This window comes from Dermacentor variabilis, chromosome 3 (assembly GCF_050947875.1).
Source record: "Dermacentor variabilis isolate Ectoservices chromosome 3, ASM5094787v1, whole genome shotgun sequence".
NCBI lineage: Eukaryota > Metazoa > Arthropoda > Arachnida > Ixodida > Ixodidae > Dermacentor > Dermacentor variabilis.
Genome location: NC_134570.1, coordinates 74587010 through 74611109, shown reverse-complemented (window position 1 = coordinate 74611109; position 24100 = coordinate 74587010). Strand labels below are relative to the sequence as shown.

Here is a 24100-nt window from a genome sequence, read left to right as displayed (position 1 = left end):
CTTGTTGAGCACATCCACATCTTCTATGATACCGGGGTTAGCGCAGAGTATGAAGTCTATTTCATTTCTAGTCTCGCCGTTCGGGCTCCTCCACGTCCACTTTCGGCTATCCCGCTTGCGGAAGAAGGTATTCATTATCCGCATATTATTCTGTTCCGCAAACTCTACTAATACTCTCCCCTGCTATTCCTAGTGCCTATGCCATATTCCCCCACTCCTTTGTCTCCCGCCTGCTTCTTGCCTACCTTGGCATTAAAGTCGCCCATTAGTATAGTGTATTTCGTTTTCACTCTACCCATCGCCGATTCCACGTCTTCATAGAAGCTTTCGACTTCCTGGTCATCATGACTGGATGTAGGGGCGTAGACCTGCACAACCTTCATTTTGTACCTCTTATTAAGTTTCACAACAAGACCTGCCACCCTCTCGTTAATGCTATAGAATTTCTGTATGTTACCAGCTATATTCTTAATCAGAAATCCGACTCCTAGTTCTCGTGTCTCCGCTAAGCCCCGGTAGCACAGGACGTGTCCGCTTTTTAGCACTGTATACGATTCTTTTGGCCTCCTAGCTTCACTGAGCCCTATTATATCCCATTTACTGCCCTCTAATTCTTACAATAGCACTGCGACTCGCCTCACTAGATAACGTTCTAGTGTTAAACGTTGCCAGGTTCATATTACAATGGCGGCCAGTCCGGGCTGCTGGGCTACCCTGTATTAAACTAGGCGTTATGCTCGACTTTCGCAATGCGAACTGTTCCCGACACGCTCCGCGCGAATTAGTCGAACGTACATTGTCACAAAAGAGTTGTAATCATAGCAAATTAAAGAAAAGAAATATAAACAAGCATGTACGAGGAAAGGAATTTTAATTATGCCGCTCCAGCACGAAGGCGAGCCAAATGAAAAATGATGGAAAGTTGGGCGAGTTGGTACAATCTAAGGGCCTAATGAAGCCTGATCTTTTTGTCAATTGGCCGTCGGCAGATGTGACAGATGTCGATCTGGGCTGCACATCTGCTGCAAGATCCGTGGCCGCACATGAACGCCATGTTACGGCGCCGGTTCATGCAGATAGCGCAGGTCAAAGCCTCTTCCATCTCGCGAAGCTTCGACAGCAGATCGGCGCTGGTGCCGGGAGCACTTGTTTCACCACTCGCGCCAGCCTCTTCACCATCTGAAGGTACAGAAAGGAGGCATCGATTTGTAAACAGTTGTTTGGGAAGAGTAGACGACTTACAAAGGCAGCGTCGGACACTTGCTCATTTAGCACACAACACAAAAATATTAGTATATAAGCGCGTTAGTATAGAAGAGCGTTCAAGTTTCAAGAAACTTTTACTTTGGAACCCGTGGTTGTAATCTGTAAGTGAGCGCCAAGCCGCAGAAGGGCTTCGAAATATTTAAAAATTAAGTATTGATGCCATCATGTTGGCGTCACGAACCGCTTTGAAGACGCTTAGAAATACTTGTCCTGGGGCTATGAAAAAGGTTGTTTTTTCAGGAAAGCATCACAGTCCTCCACTTCAATCGACTTAATGCACATGTAACACAAGCACTTCCAAAGCGCTATGAACCAAAGATTCTTCACTTCAAAGGAAAGCGCGCTGTCACATGTGCGCGTCAAAGTAAATCTAGTTTAAAGGAGCACAGAGGCAAGGGAGCCGCGTTTGCCTCCTGAAACCTCAAGGGAATATTGTTTCCAAAGGTTACACAATATAATTTTATTGAGACAACAAATATATGGACACTCCCCGCGCGTTCCTGCTGTCGGCGTTGCCATAATGTTCCGCATAAAGTCCAAGGGCGATATATCGCCCTTGGACTTATGCTCTATGCTGTATGCGTGAGTGAAAGCTTGTGAGGGTGAGCTGACGAAGCTGGCTCCATATTACGCGCACAAGGAAGGAAAGCGGGGAGGAAGCGCGCCGTTTACCATGGCGCGCAAGGCACCGAGGAGAGGGCAGAGGGGGGACGTTCTGCTTCGGCGGCAGCTGCATATAGCGCGGCCGCGCTCAACCGCCGGGGCCCTATCTTCAAAGGGATCTGCGACGAGTACGGAGTCTAGGTGCACTGAGGGCTAATCGCTTCATGTGCGCTCTGCTGTCGCCGCTTATTTGTAGGTCGCCGCTTATTATATAGGTCAATTCGCTCGCTGCTTCTGCCGTGCTCTCTCAGCACATATATATATATATATATATATATATATATATATATATATATATATATATACTGTCATATTATAAGAAGCCAACAAACACTGAAACCAAGGACAACAAGGGGAAATTACTTGTGCTTAATAAATGAAATGAAGAAACGATAAATTAATGGAAATTAAAGTGGATGAAGAAACAACTTGCCGCAGGTGGGAACCGAACCCACAACCTTCGCATTTCGCGTGCGATGCTCTACCAATTGAGCTACCGCGGCGCTGTTTCCCCATCCACTTTCCTGGGTATTTATGTGTCCTAGTAGAACCAAGGGAGTGTTAGCCAGCGCCACTACTCACAGACCTTAGCGGCGGACGTGGAACGTCCTTCTTGCCGCAGGCGTCACGAGAACGTGATCTTTTTTGGGTGAAGGCAACTGGTCAATAAACCCACATATGCTACCTGAAGGCATCAATGTTGCCGGATTCGAGACCCTCGTTATGTAATAAACGAGAAGAAAGGGGGTTAACCGAGGGGCCCGATTTTTATTAGTCATATCACGCGAAATGCAAAGTCACGCGAAATACGAAGGTTGTGGGTTCGGTTCCCACCTGCGGCAAGTTGTTTCTTCATCCACTTTAATTTCCATTAATTTATCGTTTCTTCATATCATTTATTAAGCACAAGTAATTTCCCCCATGTTGTCCTTGGTGTCAGTGTTTGTTGGCTTCTTATGATATGACTAATAAAAAATCGGGCCCCTCGGGGAACCCCTTTCTTCTCGTTTATATATATCCATATATATATATATATATATATAACGAGAAGAAAGGGTGGTTAACCGAATAGCCCGATTTTTATAAGTCATATCATAAGTAGCCAACAAACACTGACACCAAGGACAACATAGAGGGAAGTGTGTTTAATAAATGAATAAAGACTCGATAAATTATTGGAAACTAAATTGAATGAAAAAACAACTTGCCGCTGGTGGGGAACGATCCCACCTGCGAGGATCTCGAATCTGGCAACATTGATGCCTTCAGCTAGCACATGTGGGTTTATTCACCGGTCGCCCTCACCCAGAAAAGATCACGTTCTAGTGACGCCTGCGGAAGAAAGGATGTTCCACATCCGCCGCAGATATCTGTGAGGCGTGCAAACAGGACAGAAGAGTACAGAAGTGGACAACACCTCACACCTCACCTCTTTTTTGCATAATGAATCCTTACCAACTAGCTCAGCTTTCTGACGTCCTGAGGTCTGTGAGTGGTGGCGCTGCCTGACACTCCCAGAGTTCTACTAGGAAACAAACACCCAAAAAAGTGGATGGGGAAACGGAACCGCGGTAGCTCGATTGGTAGAGCATCGCACGCTAAATGCGAAGGTTGTGGGATCGTTCCCCCCCCTGCGGCAAGTTGTATTTTCATTCACTGTAATTTCCATTAATTTATCCTTTCTTTATTTCATTTATTAAGCACAAGTAATTTCTCCTATATTGTCCTTGGTGTCAGTGTTGCATGGCTCCCTATGATATATATATATATATATATATATATATATGTATATATATCGTTGCAGCATAGAATCACAGGTTCCGGCACAGGACTAGTTCGAAGAATAGAAGCATGTAGGAAAAATAACAGGACTTCGCTGATGTTTCGGCCGGGCTTGGGCCTACATACATACATACATACATACATACATACATACATACATACATACATACATACATACATACATACATACATACATACATACATACATACATACATACATGACTTGTCGCCGGTGGGAGCCGAATTCACAATATACGTACTTCGCGTGCGTTGAACTACTGCAACGGCTATCAATTCATCCACTAACTTGGGTATTTATGTTTACTAAGTCTAGTTCTGGTAGTGTTAGCCAGCGCCCCCAGGAGCCATGATGTGCGGATGTGGAAAAAGCTTGTCTTGCCCGATGGCGTTACGTAACACGTGAACTTAGGAGTGCAGGCACGTGGCTAAAAAAGAAAAAAAAATGCTCGTATACTGCCTAATGACATCAAGACTGCCAGATTTGAGGCGGCAGTGGGTCTGCTCCTGAATAACACTTTGCCACGTTGTGAACGTGATCTAAATCGTAGATCCGGGAGATGCGACATAATGCTAACGCGTTTCTCTCCCATTTGCCGTTAAATCACCGCTGATTTTGGTTATTTTCTTGCACTTTGCCTCCGCCTAAATGCGAAAGACGCGGCCACGAAGACAAGCGGCCTGCAAACTCGTGGTCGGAACCAGAACGCCAGAGCCATTGAGCCAACAGACAGTTAGGTGTAGAAGATGATGCATGCAGGTAGGGTAGAGTGGATTATATTTAAGAGAAAGCTTTAGATCGGGAGTTCCTATCTGAATACATATGAAAACAAAGGGTTTTTAGTATTTAATATTTTGCGCTTCATTTTCAACTTCGAAAAATCGGAGCAGATCTTGAGCTAGAGCTGTCGCTTATGTAGAGCAGAGACACACATACACTTATATATATACATGGGACTGCACAATTTAATAGTAATAAATTCCAACTGCAAAACTTCAGAATGTAGACGAGCGAAACCAAGACAGACAACTCAAAAGAAAATCATGAGTTAAGCAGCTTTTTATGCAAGAATAGTTTCTTCACGAGTTAGTTTGCAATTTATGTGTGTAGTTGGAAGATATTAGTAAGCCAACGTCTGAAAAGTCCGTTTGTGAATTCCTGAAATGTCTCGAAAATGACGCGCATTGCAGTTTCTCACCTGCACGCTCGTCAGTGCCTACGGGGCGAGAGGATTTCCAACGGTGAGACCTGAACAACCACCTACGCCGCGGGCGCTAGAAGGAGAGCAATAGACGTGTTAGAAGAAGCCATAGAAGTGCAACGCGCACGATCTGCGCATGCGTGAGCACGTACGTATCACCCCATTTGACATGCTGTATTTACCCAGTTACCATTGGCTCGAGATATATTACGCCGAACCGTGCATATAAACACCGACGACGACTGCCGGCCGCCCTGCAGCTACGAAAAAATTCTAACGCGAGCGCCACATCGTCGACGATCATTGAAGACCCCAGCAACGGCTCATAATGCGAAACCATGAACAGGGAAATCAGGCTTTACTGAAGTTAACACGGGAAACAATTGTGAGGTATAATGTTGCGAAGCTGTGGAGAGGGTTATGAGAACCACCGGAGTAGAGGTGATTCGGATTAATTTTTACCACCCGGGGCTCTTTAACGTGCACCAAACGCATCACATAAAAGCGTGTTTGCATTCCGCTCCCGCCGGAATGCAGCTGCCGCGGTCGGGATTTGAACCCGCGAGCTTGCGCTGAGCAGCCCAACACCACGTGGCCACTACAAGTAAAGGGCAACGTTGCTTAACAGAGCTTTGAGCGACGTCAGGATACTTGCAGATCTCCGCAGGACTCAAACGGGGGTCTACCCAAATTTATTAAGATTGAGCAAAATTTTCCCAACGATGTACGGGCGTGCCAGTCCGTTGTGTAGCGACTCGCCACCGTCTTTGTACCACATCATCATCGTCATCATCATCATCATCATGGTTACGCCCACTGCAGGGCAAAGGCATCTCCCATACTTCTCTAACTACTCCGGTGATGTCGATTGCGGCCATGTCGTCCCTGCAAACTTCTTAATCTCATCGGCCCACCTAACTTTCTGCCGCCCCCTGCTACGCTTCCCTTCCCTTGGAATCCAGTCTGTAACCCTTAATGACCATCCGTTATCTTCCCTCGTCATTACATGTCCTGCCCATGCCCCATTTCTATTTCTTGATTTCCACTAAGATGCCATTAACTCTCGTTTGTTCCCTCACCCAATCTGCTCTTTTCTTATCCCTTAACTTTACACTTATCATTCTTCTTTCCATAGCTCGTTGCGTCGTCCTAAATTTAAGTAGAACCCTTTTCGTAAGCCTCCAGGTTTCTGCCCCGTATGTGAGTACTGGTAAGACACAGCTGGTTATACACTTTTCTCTTGAGGGATAATGGCAACCTACTGTTCATGATCCGAGAATGCCTGCCAAGCGCACCCCAGCCCATTCTTATTCTTCTGTTTATTTCAGTCTCATGATCCGGATCCGCAATCGCTACCTGTCCTAAGTAGATGTATTCCCTTAGCACTTCCAGTGCCTCGCTACCTATCGTAACCTGCTGTTCTCTTCCGAGACTGTTAATCATTACTTTAGTTTTCTGCAGATTAATATTTAGACCCACCCTTGTGCTTTGCCTCTCCAGGTCAGTGAGCATGCATTGCAATTGGTCCCCTGAGTTACTAAGCAAGGCAATATCATCAGCGAATCGCAAGTTACTAAGGTATTCTTCATTAACTATTATCCCCAATTCTTCCCAATCCAGGTTTCTGAATACCTCCACATCTCATGCGGATGTCAAAATGGACCGCCGAATTTAAATGCCTGCTTAGTTAGGTATAATCTAGCCAACACACTGGAGCAATGGGAGGCACAACTCGCCAGCTCAGACCCGAAGGCACAGAAGGCTCTTCTTGGTCACGTTCGGCTAGAGGCAGAAGCCAGTGGAGCCCTGGACTTGGGGCGCCACCCATCAAGCTCCTAGTTCCCTATACCCCTTTCCCCAATTCAATAAAGTTATTCTCTCTCTCTTGTCCGTCAAAGCACGTTGTGTAAGCGATATTTTTTAACGAAGGCTCCCTTAGCCTATTATAAAATTTGGTCTCTATAGAGTCGTTATAAGCATTGAAGTTGCAGACGGCTTAATGAAAGATAATTAGCTGGGGGCTAATGAGCCCAGAGAAACCGAATAAGTCTGTATAGCAGGATAAAGCCAATTCACAATGAAACATAATCGGTGCCATACAGTTGCTTTGATTACAAAACAAAATGGATATGAGCAGCGGATATACAGTGTTTCGGCGAACATTTAAATAATTTTTTAATAATCGTGTAAGGTGAATGGCACAATTCTAATCCTTGAGCTGTATTGCTCAAACAGGCGGAGACTATTTGCGCGCGAAATCGAAATGCATAATCGAATAATTACCAACATTTATTGATTAAGTTTGTAACTGATTACTTCACGGCACAGGCCGCAATCTACAAATGGTAGCCAGGGAGCTCGCAAGGCAGATTCCATTGAAACCAATTCTCAGGATGACACCAGTTTCGGGGTAATAATTCTCGATATTTGCGAAGAAATACTTTGGCAGTTCTGTTACTTTAGTGCTTCAATGAGTAAAATGGTATTGTGCTTAAAATGTCTTTTCTTTTTTAAAAACGTAAGTGGGTACGACACTGCATTTTTACTGCAAGTTTGATGGCGCATTTCTCGAAGATGATGCCACCCAAAGAATTATTTTCAAGGGAATATTCCTTACAGGCTCACCGATTACAATTTGTAAATTGCAATATGCACCGTCAGATAACTAGTTAAAACGTAATTAGTGAATTCTTGTTGATTAGACGAATATGTATTTTGATTTCTCGTGCAACTAATACCCGCCTTTCCGACAAGGCCAACTCAAGGACTAGAAATGTACTATCTACCACGGAAATTTTTTAAAAGTTACTTAGTTGCCCCAGAAACACCTGACACACACCTACGGAAAATATGAAATATGCATGCATATGTTCGAATATATGTCAGGGAGAGGGCCCTTCAGTACAGTTGCGGCATGCGCAGTGAACTGTTATGTGTACTGATCCTAAAGAAAACAGGTATGACTAATGCTTCTCTTTGACCATGAGAGATGCTGAGTTCTAATTAATCTTATAATTCTGTGGTGATCGGTCAGGACATAAGAGGAACAGTGCTTTATATAAAAGCCAATTCATTCTCATGGTGTTTTAGTAGTCTCTTGATGCGTCCGGTTTTATCAATGTAACTTGCCCTACAATCGTGTCCCCGAACTCTGTACACAACACCGGGGAAATTTTCTTTTACAGCAAAGAGGTATATGGCTGGGGTTCCGTGTATTGGCATGTACGTGCGTCAAAAATGAAGAAAGTGAGCGGGCGCCAATCCCGGAGACAGTGCAATACCGGGCCGACCCACGGCGGAGATGAAGCAGGCTTCAAGTACTCCGCCCCTAATATTACTACTAATAATAAATGAAATAAATCAATCAAGTTGCATTGTTTCAAGTCGATGGGTATGCTGGAATCGTTTGTGAACAGCACATGGACTCAGTAGCAGAATGGATTTCAAATATGCAGAGGAAAAAATGTATGTAAAACCATACACCCTTGTCTCGCAAGAGGACAATGCCACCGACTGTCTGTATGTCTGCGCCGCAAAAAAGAAACATGTAATTGTGAGGTTCACTGTGTATACATGTCCAGGCACACCCAAGTGTGATATCTAGACGTTCATGACCACGCAGTTTGGATTGGTTAGCCGTGATGACACTACCCATGCGTTTATCGTTGGAGTCTTCAATGTAAACATTTCAAAACCAGACAAGAAATTGTTCGCTTAGTTTTTGCTAGAAAGAGTTTGGTTTGAAGCACCGCTCTGCATGGGATTAGGAAGTCCAAGGCGACTGTCAATCCGCATATGCTTCGTTGTGGCAGAGAAATATAATATCTCGAGTAGCTCGAATCATGAAAGTACGCAAAGGCTAGCAAAAAAAAAATGTTGTTAAAGACGGACCTTGTGCGGAGGAGATCTTGTGGCCAGCTCATCCGAAGACACGCTGCTGGAGCTGCTGCTGCCTGTGGGATAAATATGAAAGGGCACATGTGCTATAGGTCATTTGTTCCCCAGGGTTTTGTGAACCGAATGGAACATGGTAGCACGGTGATTACTTTAAAAGTGAGGAAACAGACCTACTGCACTATGTGTTTACCATTCCGTGGGGTATTAGGTACACAGACGACGTGGCAGACCGGGGGTGATGTTGCGTGTTTAGCGACCTTGACAGTAACATAAATAGTCCGATATGTGTTTATTTTCTGCTGAATTTCACTCCATAAAGGAGACGGCGGAGAACGCGAAAACGAAGACACGTAAATAACCTTGGCGCCTGTCACCAGTGACCTCTGGCACCAAACTAGGAGAACCCATATTGCATTCAGCTATATACACATTCACGCTCTCATTCACCTCCAACCTATAAGAAAATCAGTTCTGTGGAACTCCATAAAGGCAATATTTATGGAAGGAAAGAAACAAGGTTGCTGTGCCTCCGAAAGTGGCATAAAGGTAGAAAGGTATGCCTTACGGATTTATACAAATATACATTAACAAATTATATGTAGATAATTACTTGCAATCGATTACATTAATCGATATTTTTGTATTTGATCGATTACTTTTGTTTTACTCGGTAACGCTCACTGAAATTGAATAACTTTTTTTCACTAACTAATTACATGCAACCAATTACTTTATTGACGAGGACAGCTATAACAGGCGGCGAACCTTTGGCTATAGTTGGATTTGGCTGGGACCACAGTAGGGCGTCAGCGCTTGGGCCAAGCAGCAGCTTCGCGAATACATGTGTTCTGACAGGCAAATCAGGGCGCGCAGTAATTTGGTTCCTCGTTTATACGGTAAAGGTCGCGCGGCCTGTATTAACGGCATCGCATCTGGCATCCCGCGACGATATCGCGTTTATACGCTGCCCAGGCTCCACCGCGTCAGAACATCACACATAGGGAGTTTAGACATCGCTTTCTCCATTGTCATTGGATAGTTTTCGGCCTATGAATTTGCACGTGGGGTGTTCGTATGCTGCAGCGCTACCCTTCCTTCCAGCGCGCGCATTTGAGCGAGCTCCTAGTGTTGCTAACGACGCCCCCGCAAAAAATGGGGGAATGTCACCGCCGCGTATTTCGAGGACCAATTGTTCGTGAGGATAAACAACGTGCGAAGAGCTGCAGAGGACGGAAATTTGGACCACCTGGGGCTGTTTAACGCGCACCTAAATCTATGTACACGGGTGTTTTCGCATTACGCCCCCATCGAAATGCGGCCGCCGTGGGAATATAATGAAAAAAAAATCAAAATATTATAAAATCCCCTGGTCAAGCATTGCACCGGACCGAGCTTTTCCTATTCTTCTTTCTAAGTACTTTTATCGAAATATGATCAACAGCGGCTGAATAAAGGACGCCTAGGCCTAAGGACAACGCGTCCGCAAGGGCGCTTCTTTCCATCGGCTTGAAGAAAACAAGTTCCGTTGTGGAAACGATGACTCCAGAGAAATCCGTTGTCGGAACTTTTCTTTGTTGATTCAACCATCGTTTCATTTTCTACACATCTTGCGAATACAGAAGTATGTTCAGTATTAAAACCGAGTTCGTAATTAGACGGTACGAAGGCTAGAGAAACTTAAGTCACACTAGCATTCACAACTAAGAAAAAAGGAAAGAAACAACGGAAAGAATGGCACAGTATGCGCACTTGAAAGAATGGTACCGGTATGCATCGTCTAGTTCGACGCAATATTAATTCTTATACTTTTGTGTTGCTAATAATGGCGTAATTCTTACAATAATGCCGTCGCAGATCTCAACCAATTTACCATCGAACAAGCGGAGTGACACGTTTCTTTTTTTTAGGAGCAGCGACCACATCGCTCTACTTGCACTCGCGACGAAAACCCTAGTGCGTCGCATACTCGAAGCACACGGTTTGATCTTTCCTTACGTTCACAAGTTGTAGTTGGAATACATGAAGTAGTACTTCTGTAGAAAGCGTCACCGAATAAAAAAAAAAAAAAGGAAAGAAAGAAATAAGCCTGCACAACGACACACGCGGTGTGACACTTCTACGACCCAACTACTTCTGTAGCTTCGGCAACGTTACATGCTAATTACAATACGGTCGGAGCATAGGGGGCTTTAGTTGAAGGCTTTCGAGTACCACTCTCCGTTTTATCGTGCGCTTTGAGACTTGCAACTAACTTACTGGCACTGGAGATGATGTTTAGCCCAAACGATGAGTCAGACGAGGAAGAAACAAAGGACGAGCTTCCGAAGGTGCTGAGGCTAGTGTTGCTGCTTCCGCTCTCACTGGCGATATCAGACTGAAAGGGCCAAGACGCATGGACAGAGACAACGGCGTCAATCGCAAGTGATTGGACGAACAGATGTATTTACTCAAGCATTCTTTATGATGACGACTATACATAGTGTCTCACATTTGTATCGTATTGCCTATATTTATCGGTATCTACACTATTGCTCAGTCTAATACTGAATGTGAAACACGGTAACCACAGCTCGCCACTACAAAAAAAAAAGTGCGCATATTTTTATCCTTGGGAAAGCTATTTCGAGTTTTTAAATCTCTTCCCCCCATCATTGTCTACACGGAAATAAAACCAATCTTCTTCTTCTCCTCCTTCTCCTCCTCCTTATTCTTATTATTATTCTTTATAAGAGGTCATTGATTCCATCAAACCATACATTGTAAGTAGAAAGCGTGAGCTGTAGGAATTTTCTAAGGCAGTAGCTGCTTATCATGTGCTTGACTGCATTTGAAGCAAGCCGCAAGATTTTTTCTCAGCCCTCAAGTCCCGAGAAAATTGAATTTCCAGTCTATTTCGTCAGTTGTTCAGGAATTGGGGCGAGCAATAGGTTGGTCGTGGGCCAAAAAATACCGTAAGCACGTAGCGACCCGGTGGCTCACTTGCGACAACATTTAGGGACTGTCAAAGTGGTTCATTGCTATGACATTGTGCAGATGAGAGCGAGGTCGCGGCCGGCTCCTGAGTAAAAACTTTGGCGAACGCAGTGAATAGCGATACATTTGTGTAGTTCTCTACTTTTTCACTGTCACCACACGTACGCACCTGGAAAACAACAATTTTCTGCAGTTCGCTCTGAGCATAAGTTAATAAGGTGCACAAAAGGGCCAACAAGCACACCTTCATACGACGAAACCTGGGATGTCGTCAAGTGCAATAAAACTTTGCGGCTTGAGTGACCGCATAGAAGCCACCAAATTCGATGACGTCGCCGTCATTGCCACAGATAGTTGTCCGTGGCTATAGTTGGCGCATGTTAGCACTCGACGACGAAGGCGCTAGTTTCGGCATGAAAACGGGTGAAAGAACAAAGGAAAGATATTCGCCTTAGAACGACCGAATGAGCAAAAGAAATTAATTCCGTTTATTACAGCCATGATGCGTTTGAATGTCTATATTTGTTGCAGCTAGGATGTTTGGGTAGCATTTCTTATTTCGATGCGCAATTACGTACAGAAAAGAGGCGGCAACCACCACATCTGAAAGGGAACTACAAATGACTATACATGCACGTCGGCACGTGATATGTGTGCTGTCCTGGGTGGAGCTATGTTGTGCGATTACGGTTTCCGGGAAACGGAAGTCTGTGGGAGACCGCAAGCAAAAACCGCTTCCGTGTTAAAATCAAGGCACATCTCATTTGTAGGGTGCCTCGATGTCCTCCTCGCCCGCCACTCCCCACAGCTGGGGAGGAGGTGCACATTAAGGTGGACGCTGTACTGTCAACTACTGACAACATTTTTAAATTGTCTATCGTGTATTGGTTATCGCGACACACTGGAAAAGCTTTTTAAACCAACAATACCTCCTGCGCATCCCCGGCTAAGGCAATATGGTCGCCCGCTCTTGCACCCGGTGGATGGCCGGTTTTGACAGCCAACGGTTTCCGGTGGTTTCGGCAACCATAGCCCTCCAGTACGACGTCTCTCATGTAACAAACTGTGCAGTTATGGTGATGTTGAACACAACGATTTATTTGGGAAATAAAATCATCCGTTGCTTTTGCCGTGACTTGAAAATTCTTGGGGCAGGGGAGGGAATCAGAACGAACTTTGTTTGGCCGAACAAACACCACCGGACAATGCGAGAACTGTCGAAATTGCAGCTTAATACTGGACATGCACTTACAGTAGCAAGGATACCAGAAATGTTCCCGGAGCGTACGTATACGTGTACAGTGTACAATGTACAGAATATTTAAAGCCGCCTTGCACATCGCAGTATCCAAGCATCGCCCAATTATTGCACTGGAGAACTCTGTTGCCTTAAAGTTTCGGAGTCTGAGTGTAGTACAGTTTGACTCGCTATTCTGGAATTCTGAGCACCCGCCGCGGAGCAATAATTTGCCCAGTGGTCTCGATGATAGATGTTATTTGCAGTGGCTCCAAAACGTTTGAAGCGGGTACGCCGAAATTAATAAAAAAATGTTTACGCGAATTGGAAGTGGCTTCATTAGTGCAATAGATGCTGTAAGTAAACAGTGGTTTATGCGCACAGTCATGTAAAGACGTACAAAACAAATTTGATGGGAAAAGATTGTTCACCTGAGGGTGGCACGAATCTGCAAAGGAAACCAATTCGGGTTTGCCTGAAAGGAACCTTCGAGGTCGAAAAATTCGTCCCGATTCAGGAGATCGAAACCGCGACCGGCACCTTTTCGGGGCGGCCGCTGTGCCATCTGAACTAAGGGGAGCCTGGAAGATAGCAGCACTCGGCCGAAATTGATTGCCAGCTCGAAGCACAAAGACCTTGAATATGGCAAATACGTTCTGCAGAAGCCCGTAAGTACTTTATAGTTTCGTGTCACAGTCCGGCGGATTATAATTTACGTTTTCAGTTTAGAGGTAGCACTGGGATGTCAAAAAAATGTGTGGCAGATGCCGCGTGTAAATGTCGCTAAGAATGAAAAGATTAGGGAGCATGCTTATGTGTATGCACTTGCATAAATCTAATAATATATAGGTAAGATGTGCGTATGTAAACTAAATTCTAGAGTTTTCCATGCCAGAACCACGACCAGATTATGATGAACATCGTAGTGCGAGACTTATAATTAATTGGCGGTTCACTAACGAGCACCAAGTCCATGTACGCGACCGTTTTTTGCGTCTTTCACCTGAATGCAAATGTGGCCATTGCGGCCGGTGATATGACACGCGACGTCGTTCTTAGCAGCGACAAGTCATAGCCACTAAGCCACCGCGCGGCATATAGGGGGTATTCAAGTTGAAGTATTTGTATTTAAAAAAAAAAGTCGATGGAAGCTACGCAAAATACGCTTGCAAAGATGATTTATGCGCTTTGGCGAATACTAGCATTGCGAATAATTGGGGTAATCAAACGCCTAAATAACAAAATTCTTTTTGATGTATGTTTCTTTCATAGCGAATGTAGTAATATTTATATTTGAAATGAAAAAGAAATCGTATTTTAACACAACTTCACCTTGTTTGATTCTCCCGGAGTACTTCTGTTCCGAAATACTGACAAGTTTCACACTCTCAGTCACATAATTTCGCTTTCAGGGCCGTGGATCTAGACACAGCGTGAAGCGGTGGGGGAACGTCAACGTGAGAAAAAAAAAGTCAGCCGTTGCTGCTTTCGTCACCCGATAGCAAGACCGAAGGTATTATCAGGTTCGCCCAGTCTGTAAATGATATGCCACGCGCAGTAAACTACATTATAATGCGTCCGTCTCCCACAACTGCTGGGCCCTCGGCGTAGCAACAGCCGATACAAGTGCTTCGTATAAGGCGTTTTGGGTAGAAACGGATAACATTTTGCGCTGAAGTGCGAAAACATATTTTGATGGCACTCTGCAAAATAGAGGAAACGAATCTCACCGGTAAGGACTCAGATGATTGGGAGCTTTCGCTTGACATGGTAGTGTCTACAGAAAGAAAGAAGCAATATGGGGCTGAGCGCACGAACAACACTGAGAACCACTGAATACCTGCATAGCAGCCAAGATCTTGCGTTGTCAAAGATTTAATTACCGGCAATAAAAAATATAACGAGCTTTAAAGACGAAGCTTAAGTTTTCTGATCCCTCTTTGTTTGACTAGGCTTAGCCAAGTTTAGTGGTAGGAGTAGGTCGGAGAGCATGGCTGAGCCAACCAAAATATGGGTCAGCCAACTTGAATGACGTTTGAATTTTGAATCAATATCAGGTGGGGCCTTTAAGTGCAAGCCGGCATTGAGTTAGGTGGACCTGTCATCGTCGAGTCTGCGAGTTATCCTTCTTCCATTTAGACAAATTGATTATGCGTGCTGAAAATTTACTTATGTCACTTTTTTACATCTTTCGCCTAAAAAGAAAAAGAAAAGCAACGATCTCGAAAACCCGTCAATAAGAAAACGAAGTCAATAAGAGACAATAGTCTCTTATTGACTTCGCAAATATGAAATGCACGCACGAAATGCGGAAATTGTTTCAGTTACCGGAAAAGACTTCGTGCATGGTTATCGCGAACAGATATGATATGTCCTTAAGATGTGAAAGAAAGGAGTAAACATCACTATTCTGGCTAGTTCTTGTGACTATAAAGTGCTAATCTATAGAGCTTACAATTACAGACGCAGTATAGAGAAAGGTTATAGTAATGCGGCACAACGCACAGATTGAACACTTTTGGCCCTTGGAGGGAGCCAGAAACTGCTGAGCGAATTTTCTCACCACCTTTTAGGACGCTTCCCTTTGCGTCTCCCCATTCAGGGCGTTGCCATGCGCGGCCGTCAACGCTCTTGCAGCGGTGTTAAGAAATAGTTTCCTACGAAACTTACTAGAAGGAACTCGGGTGCTTCTATGAAAATGACAGTACATGGCTATATGTCTAATCTTCATGCTTGAGGCTTCAAATATTCTGGTTAAGTTGGTGATTGCGGTCTATTATTGCAATTATATGCGCACTCCAGGAGAATTTATGCCGTCACCGTTAGCGTCGCCGTCGTCGCCGCTGTGAGGTTCTGTACAAAATCCAAGGGCGATAAAATCATCGCCGTATGCTCTATGCATGAGTAAAAGATTGCGAAGGTGAGCCAGTGAACGCGGCTCAATATCGCGTGCGCCTCTTCTGTCGAGTGCGAGGTACGGGGGGGAGGAGGTGAGGTAAGGGAGGCTTCTACGGCGGCCGCTGCTTACGCCGCGGCCATGCGGGCACCGTATCTTGAACGGTTATCTGTGACGCGGCTAAAGTGCGCGCCTGCATGGGCCTCATCTTCAAAGCCATCTGCGATGATTGCAGAGTGCGCGTAGAGCCGGTAGCTTCCCATGCGCGTTCCTTTCGACGTTTCGTACGCGCTGAAGCGAGAGATCCACAAAAGTCAATTCACCCGCTGCAGCTGCCGCAATTCCTCACTTCAGAGTTTTGACAGCGAGTTTCCGCGGTCGACGAGCGAGATGTGTTATGTTTACCTGTGCGTGCGTGGCACTGTGCTTGTTAGTTAGTAAGCGAATGTTTACAAGTTTGTACGGTCGATAAAACTATTATATTTACGTTGTATAGATGTTTACGAATTTGCTATCGCAATTGGTGCTTCACCTTTCGGGCGAAACTCAGACTTTTCTCTCTGAATCAAGCAGTCATGATTTCATAAACACTGCAATGCAATAAGCCCCTTCACTCATGCGTTATTATTGATAACTGTTCAATTTATAGGGCAGTGTTGAAAATAACCCGCTTGCAATCCACAAAGCCGTGTGAAGCCATAAGGACAAGTTTTAGACATTAACTAGCAGTCATCCTCATGTTGGCTGAGTCGCCATGCTTGGAGCTCTCATGCATACTAACGCCAGAGTTCCTTCTAGTAATTTTAGCAAGAACCATTTCAGAAATTACTCAATTGAATATAGGCTGACGTAGCACAAATTTCGAGCTTTTTCAAGGGATCCGATTCACTCCACACCTTGACTAATTAACTTGTTTTACCATTTCTTCGAATAACTCCCTTAATTTCTACGTCAAGTTCACGAAAAGGCATATAGCATGGCACAGGAAATTATAGGTACGTATACGAACTAAACCAGAGCTAGAGTCCGTGTAATGTACACTCGGCGTGCAATAACAAGCGAAAAGAAAACTTTGTTCATCGAAGTTTCTTTTGAAGATTGCTCACAGAATATAGGCAGGAAAAATTAAAGTTGGAAACTTACCGGACGAGGACGAGCTTCTCGAGCGAATGACGACGCGTATTCTTGTGCGCGTCTTGCTACCACGTGTATCCTAAAGAAAAATAGGGCCTTTAGCACAGCTTAAGCGTACGCCAGCGTGGTCCAAATGAGAAGGAATAAATTCTGGATGCAAACTAAGAATATGTAGTTTTAAGTGAGTTTTTATATTTTGAAGACGGTAAGAGAGATGCTTTGCTTTGCATGCTTTGCATGCGATAGCCTGGTCTATACTGTGTTTCCAAGCTCACCAATGCTCAATTTGTTGAAGCCGGCTCTGCTAAACGAGTAAGACAGCTTAAAGGGTGTTCTGCGTCATCTTTTCGAGTCTCGCAGTAACAGGCAGTGGTGCTGAACTGAGAGCTCCGCAAGTGTCATTCTGTTGTCATGGGCTCGACTATAAAGCAGCGCTGCTACTTCCCCACTATCCTTCCGATGCATTTTAAAGCGAAGCCTTCTATGTCACGCTGGTTCGTCCGTGAGCTCCAAAAACTCACTGCAGGAAAGCCAACTTGCACATCTACGTAGAACACTACAGTTTACATTCGCAGTACCGCGCCAGCGTTGACTGGCCGGCCGGTCAGTGCCTGATAACGGCGCGAAGCAACGGGTTCAGCAAAAGTAGCGCACGCGCACAAAGTTCACTGGAAGCGCAAGTTACGTCTGCAAGGCATGATACCGTCGCGATTAACTGATATGCTGACATTTCCTGCTTATCGGATACAGCAAGTGCGATTGAACACGGGCTCGTCTTAGGATCTGGAAAAAAAAAAAGTCAAAGCCTCTTTTTTAAAGAAAGATGGTTAGGCGTTACCCAGAGGAGTTATCCAGAGGAACTGTATATGTCTACATTGCATTACGCACGTCAGCTCTGAGGTGCAGGAGATGAGACCGCTGGAAGACCGCCGGTGTTTGTCAGCTCTCAAGGATACGGTTAGATACATTTAGCTTGACATTTACTACCCCTTGCTCTCAGACTAGCGTAAGCAATACAGTGTGGTATGTACGTACGCACACAGCTGTCCAGCCGGAACGCGAATGTGCGTGACGCACAACGCTCATGTCAGCAGTGGAAACTAGAGCACGCTGCCCTGGCTCCGGCAGAGCGGATTGCGCGGAGCATGACGGTGCGTCCTCTTAGTGGTTTCTGCAGCCAAACAAACTGCTCGTCGCTGAAGGTGTTGCGATCGTCCACGTGGGAGCCGCACATGTGCCGCCACTACCACGGCCGCTCGACGGCGCCGAAAGAACGAATGCGTGTCCAGTGTCCTTACTATTGAAAATAAGCTCGTTAGCATCACTGGGTCATTGTTCCCATAGCAAGCGGTGGTAACTTCTTTAAATTAAAATGCCAAGCTTGCGGTGCATAAGATGCAAAGGAACGTAGAGAGGTCAGGCTTAGCTTTAGGTTAAGCAATGAACATAAGGTAGCCAAGACATACGGCGTAATTTTATTGTAGTTTCGGCGCCGCCTCTATTCCATTAGATGCCGTGCTGAAAATTTGATCACGGCTGCCGTTTGAGACATACTTTTATGTTGGAAGCACTTGCAGCGCCATCCGCGCCCTTCATGACGCGTGAAGCATCGCACAGCTTGAAAGAGGCGGGGATACGTCACGCCTAACATAGGTCGGAAATACCTTCCGTGGCTGTCATTTCAAGGGTTGACCACATCGCGCTCCGCACGCATAGCGTCCGAGTTGATCAGCGCACACTGTGCCCGTGCACGCCCCCCTATTGCGGCGGACATACTGCGTTACATTACAACAGTCAATTACACTGACGACTCCCTGCCAGATAGGGCGATCTTTTAAAACATGAACTAGCAAAATCTTGGAAACCTACATACAAGTCACTGTCGTCTCCGCTACGCAATCGTGCTTTTCTCGTAAGCTACGCATTTCGAAATGAACTTGCATGACACTACAGGGAGGGGACAGAGCAAGGGTGCTCCAAGGCCTGCTGCGTTGCCATGTTACGCTTTTTGTAGTTCTATCCTGGACACTTTCTCAATGGGCTCAGCTACGGCCACGCTGGAAAGCGAGAACAGTGCTAGCATTCCAGTGCATCCACGGTCCAGCTTACCAAGCGTTCATCTTATGTACACACACACACAGGAACACACGGACGGAAATGAAGACAAGTGAGCTAGCTGTGCCTACTTGCGCTTTACATAAGCTGAAGTGTAACTTGCCCAAATGTCTGTTCTCTTAACAAGCCTTTTTTGCACACTTGCCCGTGCGCGTCTACATGGATTGATGCTTAACACGAGCGTCGGTTCTTCAGAACGCGCTTCGTGAGCAAAGAGGTTTGGTCGGCCCAAAGAGAAGAATTCCATTTGTTCCGTTCGTTTGCGATGATATAATGCTGAAAGCGAACACTTACATGATTCATCTGCATGACCCTCGACCTGGTGGTAGGTGGAACCGAGGAGTCCGGACGATCGTCCTCTGCCGATATCAAGCCCAACTGCGCCAATGGCGTCGAAATAAAGCCGCCCATAGGGCCAGTCACCGCCTTTCGCCTATGCTGCCGCGCGCCTACATAGTCGTCGTCGTCTTTCCCACTGTGACCCCGACGGGCGCCTCATATAGTGCTCTCGTAGTGCGACTATAAAAAAAAACGAAGAGGAATAAACCAAAAAGAATAAACTAATCTGGTCTGTAGCGTCATTACATATATGCTAAACGTGAATCAGGGCCGAAAATAATGAAATCACGAATGGCCGCGCTAAACTTGTAGAACCTCGCCGAACCGAATGCGATTACTCACTGGGTGTGCTTTGTGTGTGTGCGTACATGTGGGCGTGTTGCTGTAATTTCCTGCATGAGGCTCTGGGGACTAATGATCCAGAAATCCTTTTGTTTCTTTAAGTGCTGTTTGCCATTGGTCAATCGAATCAGCTAATGCCATGTTCGACACGATAATCAACTGGCTTCTGCTCTTACGAACAGCTCTAGTTTTTAAATACGGCAGATACACTTAAGACTGCTCACATGCAGGAATGCAAAAACATTATAGTGTAACTTTGGTGAGATGTCTTCTTTTCGCGCGTTCTTTGTCCGCGCAAGCTCTCGCTTGCATTCTAGATGCACTTCGATAAGTCAAAAATAAATAAATAAATAATAATCAGGACCCATTCCATCTTGTGAAGGTGGTTGGACAGCGAAGCTATGGGGGGGGACCGTCCCCTACGATACAGTGACGAGAGAAACAGTAAACTTTGGCAAACATTTTATTTTGTAACAATCGTCCCCACTGCTTTGTGGTCACTGTGATATACGGCTAAATTTTCAGTTTTAACCACAGAAACGTTCTTTGTCAACGTGAGGTCAACACACATTCCATGTGTGGTTGTTGGCCGAGTGGCGACGTTCATCGGCGACGAACTGGACAAACCACCAGTTTTTTTTTACTTGGCAATGTCAGCGATAAAATCACCGACAATGATGGCCGGTGTGGTGCGGTCACTTGCCAGTGCCGAGAAATGCATTCGCACGAAACACTCGATGTCCGATCTGGGCGCAGTTAGGTACATACAATGTGTCCTTACAATGAGCCATTGCATTTTTTTGCTTGCTTACGGGGGTATGAGCAATTGCTTCCGCGGGTACGTGCAATTGATAATCACAGTTTTCTACATGTCGTTCTCCATGGTGAATTTTTTTCTTCGTTAGGGGGGTATGAGCTATTGCTGATGAAAGTTTTTGCTCGTAGTTTTAAATGCGTAAGCATTTCTATGGTAACCCAACGAGAAAACTGTCCGTCCTTTCATCCTCCGCATCAAACGATCGCTTTCAAGATAGAGCCAGCCAGCTTGGGAAGAAGACGACGACGTTCGCCCGAGCAGTGGCACGAGCACGTCTTTGTGACTACGTGAAGTGTACAGCCAGGCATGCGCGCACCAGAACTGTGGAGCAGCCGCGGCTTCGGATCGGAACGTCATCAGCGCACCTGGCGCCGCCACCTGCAGTAGTTTGCTTGCCTCCTCAGTTAGCGTTTCGCCGCCTTCCTCAGCAGTTCGTGTTGCCGAAGTGCTCAGGTCGCATTTACCGTTATGGTGCCAAGACAACCGCAGCCGCTTAGAGAAGACGAACTGAAACGCAGGAATGCAGAGTATCAGCGTGAATACAGATTACGCTAGAAACAAATAAACGACGTTGCGCAGAATGGGGAACTACAGCAACACGCTGCCAAACGCAACAAAAAAGACGAACGACGCCGTGCCGACGCCTACCGATACCGACATTTCAGGGAAAGCTGCACGCATTTCCTTCATTTCCTTCATTTCGTACATCTCCCTCGTCATTTCACCCCACGTCCACGTCCGCTGCGGGCTCTCTATAATACGAGTGAACATTGCTTCTACCCGTCTTTTCTACGTCGTCTCGTGCAGGTCTCACTTACCAGTTCGGTGTTGAAACCGCGTTTCTCTGTTTCGCGATTCTACCCGTCTTTTCTACGTCGTCTCGTGCAGGTCTCACTTACCAGTTCGGTGTTGAAACCGCGTTTCTCTGTTTCGCGATTCTTTCAGGGTCCTTCTCGCAGTTATACCAAACACACCAGCGCACGACCGCTCAGCACCACCTGGTTAATACGTAATGCTTGCGCATTTCTTTTCTGTCCGCGGACACGATTGTGCCGTCGGGGGTAGCGGTACATAGAACGCGCCAAGAGTCGCAGCGCGCTCGCTTGCGCGCGAGGAGTTCTTAACTGGAAGGACCGCTCAGCTCAGCGGCGTTCGATTGGACATTATTGTTTTTAATTTTATACACTGATGGCTGCGACATGACGTGTACAATGACGCACGTACTAGACACACCGTTAGTCAACTATAACCACAGAGAAAGACATTCAACAAGAGCGGACACTTCCATTGACTGTAGCGCACCAAGGCACTAACATCGAAACCTAAAGGCCACTTGCGGTTTCGCTGTTGGGCGCGCGCGTATTGAACTCAACTCGTACGCGTTTTGCCGGCTACGCTAATCGGCGCGGCATTTGTTATTGCTTGTACTGTTCAACCACGCACGGTCTTCGTGCGGATTGATTTTATTGTGGCAGTAAAAATAGAGACACTACAGGAGCATTTCTGCCGTGCGTTGGGTTGCCGGGATGTTCCGCGTAAAGTTCAAGGGCGATAGCATTGTGGCCTCGCACCGTATTCTGTATGTGCGGGTGAGACCGTGCGAAGGAGAGCCGACGATGGAGATTCGATCTCCCGCTCGCAAGGAAGGAAAGCGCGGAGGAAGCGCGCCGTCTTCTTTCGCACTCAAGGCAGCGGGGGGTGAGAGATGGCGGGACGTGTTACTTCGCCGGCTGCTGAGTTTGACGCGGGCGCACTCTTGAAAGCGACTGCGATGAGTACAGAGTCTAGATTCGCCGGAGGCTCATAGTTTCGTGCGCGCTGTGTCGCCGCGCTTTGTTTGCGTTGAAGCGAGACGCAGCACGAAGGTCAATTCGCTCTCTGCTGCTGCCACACTTCTCAATCATGCGTTTCGACAGCATTTGTTCGCGCTCATTGAGTGAGATGTGTTTAGTTTTGCCTGTGCGCACGTGAAACCATGCTTTTTAACTTAAACGATTGTTTGCGAGTTTATATGCCCTATAAATCTACTATCCTTACTTCGTATAGCTGTCTACTAATTTGCTATCGCAATCGATGCTTCGTCTTTCGGGCGAGACTGTGGCTTCCTTTTTATTAAAATAAATGACTGCGAGCCATCCTTACATGCCTTGATCGAATATGCGCAACGTGAAATTTCATGAATTAGAGGCAATACGCCTTGTGAAATGAGGAAATGTTCGTTTTGCTCTATATAAAGCCTCGTTACGTGGATCTTGGTGCGCTCATCCAATGTTGCGGCACCAGGTAAGCAGCAGTAGCTCCAGTAAGAAGCTTCATCGGACGGCATCAGCTGGAAAAAGTAAATTGGAAACATGTGTCATTTTAGCATTTATGTATTAAAGAAAAAATGGGTGTAGAGGCGAAACGTGCGAAAGTGGTGATTGGGCGACATTACAAAGAAAAGCAATTCACTCTTACAAACATGGCGTAGAAAATACCAGGCTCATCCCAAACAATACTATGCATAAAATATGACGAAAACATCAGATTTCCATGCATTCCCCCATTTCCAGGCCTTACTTCCTGCAGTCGACGCGATGGTGCACCACGAACACAGGTGGCCACAGGCTCCCAGCCAGACTACGACAGACGCTCGCAGATTGCCTCCTACTCGCACTCAAGATAAATGTGTGGCTGCAAAGCCTGTCCTGGGTCATTCAGAAGACGGGATTTTTGATTTAGAAGTTCCTGCTTTCCGAGCTTCTCGGCGTAACCTTTTGCGCATCTACCTCTTGGAAATCGCTCGTCGTGTCTCGACAATCGTGAGTACCGATTGAACGTATATGTTGTTTGAGGGGGGGGGGGCATAAAAAGAGCCACAAACTTACCCCTGTAAGATGCGGCATACACGCGAAACTAACTGGGTCACCATGACAGAGCTGCTTTTCGCTTACATCGTCACAACGCCAGGTGCAGCCACCGTACCTCTAATGTGTAGTAGACTGCGGCAACCGAGAAGCCGTGCTCCAGAAACAACAGTGGCCAGTGCAAAACAAGAAATCAGCGTTCATTCTTTTGGCGCGCATTTAATAGGCAGCGGTTGCTTATCCGCTGCTGATATCAGTTCATGCGATGACGAAGTAGCACGTCATGCACTAGGCGCTATCACATTCCTTCCCCCAAGATCATCGTCTGCATTAATCATCTTCAGTGACGGAAATCGCGAGACCCATATCGGTCTGGTGCTTCCCGGGCACGCTGACGTCTTCGCAGCACTGTTGGAGGATCAGAAGGCGCTTCGGCTTGCGTCTGAGGATGGTCATTGTGGGCAGCAGGTAGTGGTACTTCCTTCCTGTCTAGTGGTGGCGGGTGCGGTGTTACTGCATCCTCGGGGAGAGGTGCTGCCGTGTACGTTTCATGATGCGCCTGCCAGGGCGCGG

At 46.1% G+C, this 24100-nt stretch overlaps 1 protein-coding gene across 1 annotated transcript; it reads right to left on the bottom strand.

Annotated features, from left to right (window-relative positions):
* Positions 1–854: 854 nt before the first annotated feature.
* LOC142573992 (uncharacterized) lies at positions 855–19686 on the bottom strand. The gene is made up of 7 exons (XM_075683192.1): positions 19478–19686; positions 17078–17147; positions 14769–14815; positions 11085–11202; positions 8823–8884; positions 4929–5004; positions 855–1179 (listed from the first exon to the last, which is right to left on the bottom strand). The coding sequence occupies exons 1-7, from the start codon at positions 19592–19594 to the stop codon at positions 950–952; spliced, it is 720 nt and encodes a 239-aa protein (XP_075539307.1). The 5' UTR covers positions 19595–19686; the 3' UTR covers positions 855–949.
* Between the last annotated feature and the right edge of the window lie 4414 nt (positions 19687–24100).

Bases quoted from the DNA above. Each gene is read 5' to 3' on its own strand.
- LOC142573992 (XM_075683192.1), bottom strand. From the start codon at position 19,594: ATGGGCGGCTTTATTTCGACGCCATTGGCGCAGTTGGGCTTGATATCG. The intron at 11,203-14,768 runs GTGAGATTCGTT...TGGCCCTTTCAG, and splicing joins AATCATCTGAGTCCTTACCG to TCTGATATCGCCAGTGAGAG. The intron at 8,885-11,084 runs GTAAGTTAGTTG...TTTATCCCACAG, and splicing joins AAACATCATCTCCAGTGCCA to GCAGCAGCAGCTCCAGCAGC.